The 6000-nt window shown below is 38.7% G+C and overlaps 1 protein-coding gene across 4 annotated transcripts in view; it reads right to left on the bottom strand.

The window, feature by feature from the left end:
- Positions 1–2823: 2823 nt before the first annotated feature.
- Positions 2824–6000, bottom strand: part of HELQ (helicase, POLQ like) — a 42924-nt gene continuing 39747 nt past the window's right edge. For 3 of the 4 annotated variants that reach the window (XM_008693308.2, XM_008693310.2, XM_040625047.1), the window contains one exon: positions 2824–3033. In XM_008693308.2, coding sequence (XP_008691530.1) covers positions 2926–3033 — 108 coding nt within the window. In that variant the 3' untranslated portion in view covers positions 2824–2925. Of the gene's footprint in view, positions 3034–3758; positions 3831–6000 lie in introns of all 4 variants that reach the window. The other variant, XM_008693309.2, reaches the window with a different exon arrangement.

The raw sequence follows: 6000 nt of genomic DNA, 5'->3' as shown, positions 1-6000 counted from the left end.
GTTGACCTACCTAATAGAAAAGTCTTTTTTTTTTTGGTGGTGGTGGTGGTGGGAATTGAAGCTGACAGTGAAAATCAAAAGGAGCCAGGACTTTCGAAAGATCTGGGGAAGTTAAGCATCCTAGAAACGGGTGAGCTGGTTCATAGCTTCCCCCTGCCCCCTCCCCCAAAACATAAAAACTAAAAGGAAAACCGGACAACACATTGGAAGTGCTGAAATTTTAACGTCTTCAAGCCTGATGTAAAGGAACTGCAGGTACATTCTTGCAGCTTCGGCATAGTCAGATGACACCGTCAGACTCCACATTCAAACCTTTTCATTTACCTAAAATTTAATCTGGTTTAAGGACATGGGTAGAAATTCAGCTTCCTGTTTTTCTAAATCATAAGGTAGCCATTTGTTCCAACTCCATTCACCAAGTTACTGCTCTTTTCCACGGGACCCAAGCATAGCCTGTCCTAGCTCTTGATTTCTCTGCCTCCCATCCCTTCTCCCTGACTTGTGAGGAAATGGAAACAAAACCAATGCACTGCACCCTGGCCACAGAGGTGGGCATAGGACCAATCAGACCATTAGAATCCCTCCCAGGAACCTTTCCACCTGGGGTTGGCCACAGGGAGCTCTTTTTGCTTGGATCTTGAAGCTGTAAGGAAGTTCAGAGTCCCCTGAAGAGGTGGCAAGTCCTCCGTGGTGCTGAGTCTGGTTCTCATAGTCCTCAGGCCAGTTTGAGCCCGGCTGTGGCTTGAGAATGTGGTCATTAAATATTCCTTTTCGTGTAAACTACATATACCTGGATTTCTGTCACTGGAACTGGAGAAACGTTTCTTATATATTAAATTCTTAAGTGTATTTGAGTCTATTTTTATTTTCACTCTGTTCCCACTGATCTACTTTTCGCTTTTTCTCTAGAGCTAGAGTGTTTTAATTTCTTTACATTTGAAAATCTTTTAGGGCTAATCCCCCATCATTACACTTCATATAGTCTTTTAGTTGAATTGACCTAGAGAAACCTTGATTGGAGGCAGGGGAGATTGTCCTGGATTGCTGATATAGCTGTTTTGGTTTCTGTAAAGTTAGCCCCCTCCCCCCAATCTTGCCGTTTCTAATCTTAAATTAAGTTGGTCAACTATACTTCAATTAAAAATAAATGAATAAGAATAAATTAAGTTGAGGCTACTACTCGGTTTCTTATAAATTGGTTAGCAAGAATCAGGGCTCAGCTTCAGGCTTGCTTACTTGGGTGGACCAATGAAACTGGGGTTTCTAGATTAAAAAAAAAAAAAAATGAAGACTGGACTATGAACCACTGTGAGCACACCTTAGTGGCTGGGCCCAAGTGGCCAGGAGGCTAGCCAGCTGTTCTTTCACAACTTTTTTAGCTGCAAAAAGCGGAGTATGTGCAGTGAAGCCCAAGGTTTTACTAAGACATTGGATGCCATAGTTTGGCTCATATGAAGGGCGGAATGTCAATGAATGAGATGTGATGTTAGGGCTATGATCAAAGGGACACTTAGGAGGGGATAAAATGGGCAGATTCTACTAAGACAATATCATATGAATGTTAAGTGCACACACTTTAGATGGGAGAGCCTGGGTCTGAATTCCTGCTCTGCGACTAACTTGTACATGACTTTGGGAAAGTTATTTTAATTTCTCTGTGTCTCAGTTTACTCCTCTGTGAAGTGGAAATAATATTATGGGCTTAAATTAGTCACATGAAAGACTTATAACAGTACTTGGCACATAGAAATTACTAGGTAATTACCAGGTAAATGACAGTTATAATAGTCTAAAATGTTAAGGCATGAAGAACTTAGACTGTGGATCTTTTTGCATCGTTTCCAATGGATATCTCAGGTGAGTAATACTTTAAGCTAGTCCAGCACTCAAAGACATTGCTAGCTATAACCTTCTTTCTTACAGATAACCAGCCATGTACATTTGAGCTATAAATCTAAAAAGGGATGGGGGAGAGGCAACATTTAAGTTGTGTTTAAAGAGAATCTTTGAATTGTTAATTGGGTAGTATTCATTCTTTGCACAGGTCCCTACTTTGTGTGATGGACTGGGCTAAGTGCTGTGTGGCATATGAAGATGAAAAAAAAGGTCTCGGCCCTCCAGGAGATTTCAAATTAGCAGCATGAAAAAAGACATGGGCATGATGAAGGGCTCAGAATACTTACAGGAGGGGAAGAACCCATGTATGGGGTGGGGGTGAGGATGAACTTGAACAGTTTCATAGAGGAGACAGTATTTGAGAATTTGTAGTTGACACTTGAAGCATATAGTAAATTTTTAAAAAGATTTTTTATTTATTTACTTGAGAGAGTGTGCATGTGTGTGCACGAGTGAGTGGGGGGGGGGAAGGGCAGAGGGAGAGAGAGAGAGAATCTCAAGCAGACTCCGCGCTGAGCACGGAGCCTGATGCAGGGTTCCATCTCACGACCCTAAGATTATGACCTGAGCCAAAATCAAGAGCTGGATGATCAACCAGCTAGGCCACCCACGTGCGCCCACACAGTACACTGTAAAGATATTTTTGCATGCACTGGGGGTAGCAAAAAACAATTAGGAAATAAACGGTTTGGAAATCCCAGGGAAAATTCTGGGATTTCAAACAGTCTAGTTTGATGAAAAAATGTATAAGAGAATAATAAAAGGTCTGGCTGCAAAGGTAGGCTAGAGATATGTTGAGGCAGTTGGATTTCATTTTGTGATGGACCCTAGATATTTGAGCAGAGAAATAATGTGCAAGTATTGAAGAAGAAGGATTATTAGTGGGAAGGGTGAAAGGTATATTCATACATCATCCACAGTCCTTAATGTATAATTAAAATGTATTTTTTTCATTTATAAATTATAGGGAATCTAATAAAAAATATGTACAATAAATCATTCATGTTTGGAAATGCTCGTCAGACGGCTTCACGCTTTTTCAGTGGAAGAGGCCTCCATACTGGGGAAATCAGAAGGCAATCTCAATAACTCTTCCACTTCCTCTTGTAAAGCCTCTGCTTTTTCGTGCAACAGCATCTACAATAAAAACATCAAGACATGAGGCCAAAATACGCATTGCCGGAGAAATGCTACCATTTTTACCACTGTCTATGAGATACTTGAATCCTTACACATCAGCAATCTAGACATTAAAACTAATAATGAGATTGAAAAATAGCCACTTAAGCATAAGTGATTATAGTAAATGAAACGGAAGCATTTAGCTAAAGCCATTTTAGCTGACCACTGCATTTGGTATACCAAAAATAAAGCTTTATTACTCTCAAAGATCTGTTTTATTGAAGATTCAGCCACTTAAAAATTAACTTTTAATCCATAAAATTAAAGGCAATTTTGCAAAAATTTAATTAGCTCTTGAAAATGTTATCCTTTATATGTGCTTTTTACTACTCCTCAAAGTTTAGCAAGCTATCTTTTAAAAACCTATCAGTGTTTCAAAGAAAAGTTTTATTCAAGCTCCTAAAATTAACGTGGCTAATTTCAAAAGAAACATAATGAGTCAAGAAAGTATTTCTGAACATGGCACAGAGTAGATGTCAGTGAGTATTTTCTGAGTAATGACTTTCCCTCTTTCTTTTAAAAACTGGAAACAGGGGCGCCTGGCTGGCTCAGTCGGTAGAGTGTGCGACTCTTGGTCTCGGGGCTGTGAGTTCGACCCGCACAGTGGGTGCCGGGATCAGTAAAAAAATAAACTTTAAGAACAAAAAACAAAAAACCAGAAATACAGTTTTGGTACTTACTGCAGCTGGGTATTGTGTATATTGGGTGCAGTATTTGCATTACTTCTGTCGCAGAAGTTTTATACAAAAAATCTAGCAAAATCACATAGATGTTAAAAATTAGAGGATACAAAATGAAAGTGAAAACTCCACTCTACCCATTTGACATAAAGCATAGCATTACATAGTATTATACATAGAAGAGATTAAAATGCAATGAGATAAGCTTTCCAGTAGCTGAGGTAATGGTGACCATGTAAAACTAATCTCCCAATATGTCCTCTAAAAACTATACAGATCAATGAGAACAGCAAGTACACTGCACAAAACCCATGCGCCAGCATTACTAGAATACAGAGAACACCATCACCTTCATATTATAGTACAAATACCTGCCAATTTCCAGCAGAACCATTTCTCAAGCTCCCACTCCAAGGGACTGCAGAGATCAAGGTAAGATTGAGAAAAAAATACATGGGAAGGAGAAGAGGGAAACAGAAGGTCTTAGATTAAATACAATCACCTCCAGAGAGAGAAAGCCTACCCCGAGTATAAAATACTGAGAAAAGACTCTTTGTAGATTGAGGCACTGTCTGTAGGAAGGGATTTATGGATGAAACTCCAGAAGGCAGTCTTGGAAAGGCAATCCCTCTGGGGGAGATGACGAAAAAAGGGAGAGGAGCCCCTTAGGCTGAGTGGGGGGTGGAGAAATAAGACAGTAAAACTTAGGATCCAGTAGGACAAAAGGAAATTCAAAAAATCAAAGAACACAATTTTCCTTGTACTTCTCTCCAAGCCATTCATTAAACTATCCTTTGCCACACTGACAGAAGAGGAGACTCAAACTAGAATTCTCACCAACCACTCCAGATGGCCATCTCTGTCTGAGAAATGCAGGGGCATAAGCAGTTCTTATTATACTAAATTACAATATAAAAGGAAACAGAAAATGAGAATCAAAGCTCTCCAGCTCATAAAAATTTATTCTCCTGAAAGCAAACTATGAAGCAGAAAAACTGTAATGCAGCATTCCAAACTGAATTAAATATTCTCAAATAAACATTTGGAGATATGGGGGAAAAACACATCCTGAATAAGTCCCAAACTAAGAACAAAAATGGACCCAGAACAGGAAGAAATGAAACAAAAGATGAGTAAGCTCAGGAAAGAAGTAGAAGAAACAGGGAAAATCATATCAGAAATAAAAACAAAGTACCCAAAGAAGAACAGATTATAATAAAACTTAATTAGGAACAGGGGTGGGGCAAGAAAACAAGATGATGAAAATGAGATAAGGAAAGAAGTAAAGGGGCGGCTGGATGGTAGAGTTGGTTAAGCATCTGGCTCAGGTCGTGATCTCAGGACCTCAAGCCCTGCATCGGGCTCTGTCTTCTTAGAGTTTCTCTCTCCCTCTCCCTCTGCCCCTCCCACCTGTACTCTCTCAGATAGATAAATAAATCTAAGAAAAAAAAAAAAGAAGTAAAAAGGGTCAGAGAGATTGAAATGGAAGATGGGCAAAGAAGATTCAACATACATATAATTGGAGTTGCTAAGAAAGAAAAATCAAAGTGTGGATCATATTGAGCTAATATTTAAAACTACGATCTGGGGCACCTGAGTGGCTTGGTCAGTTGAGCATCTGACTCTTGGCTTTGGCTCAGATCGTGATCACATGGGTCATGGGATCAAGCCCTGGGTGGGGTTCCATGCTCAGCAGGAGTCTGCTTGAGATTTTCTCCCTCGGCATCCCCCAACTCACATGTGTATATGCGTGTGTGCGCTCTCTTTCTCTCTCTAAAATAAATGAATAAATTAAAAAAAATAAAACTACAATCCAAGGAAACTTCCAGAAATAAAAAAAAATAAAAATATCCTAGTAAAACTGTTTCAATTTAAAATAAAGAAACAAGGTTCATGTCTTACATACTAAAAAAAAAAAAAATCGTAAGGATGGGGGGAACTAAAATGGAATAGGAACAGAATTTAACTGCTCTTCAAATGAATTACATAACCACAGTGAAGCAGATTTTTAAAAAAAGTAACATTTGAACACATACATTATTTCAATTATATATTCTCAAACTAAAGACTAAAAGAGTTGTAAATAATACTGAACTTGTTAGTTTTTTTGCAATAGTATGCTTTAACAATTCTGAAATTATTTTCAGTGCATTCTAGGATTGAGCAAAACAGATAAATATGTTGATGAAAGCAGGAGCTGGGTTTCTCACTGTTGGAGAAAGGAACTCAAAATACAAGAAGA

The sequence above is a fragment of the Ursus maritimus genome, unplaced genomic scaffold (assembly GCF_017311325.1).
Source record: "Ursus maritimus isolate PB19 unplaced genomic scaffold, ASM1731132v1 scaffold_8, whole genome shotgun sequence".
Taxonomy (NCBI): Eukaryota; Metazoa; Chordata; class Mammalia; order Carnivora; family Ursidae; genus Ursus; species Ursus maritimus.
This window is presented reverse-complemented; position numbering and strand designations above follow the sequence as displayed.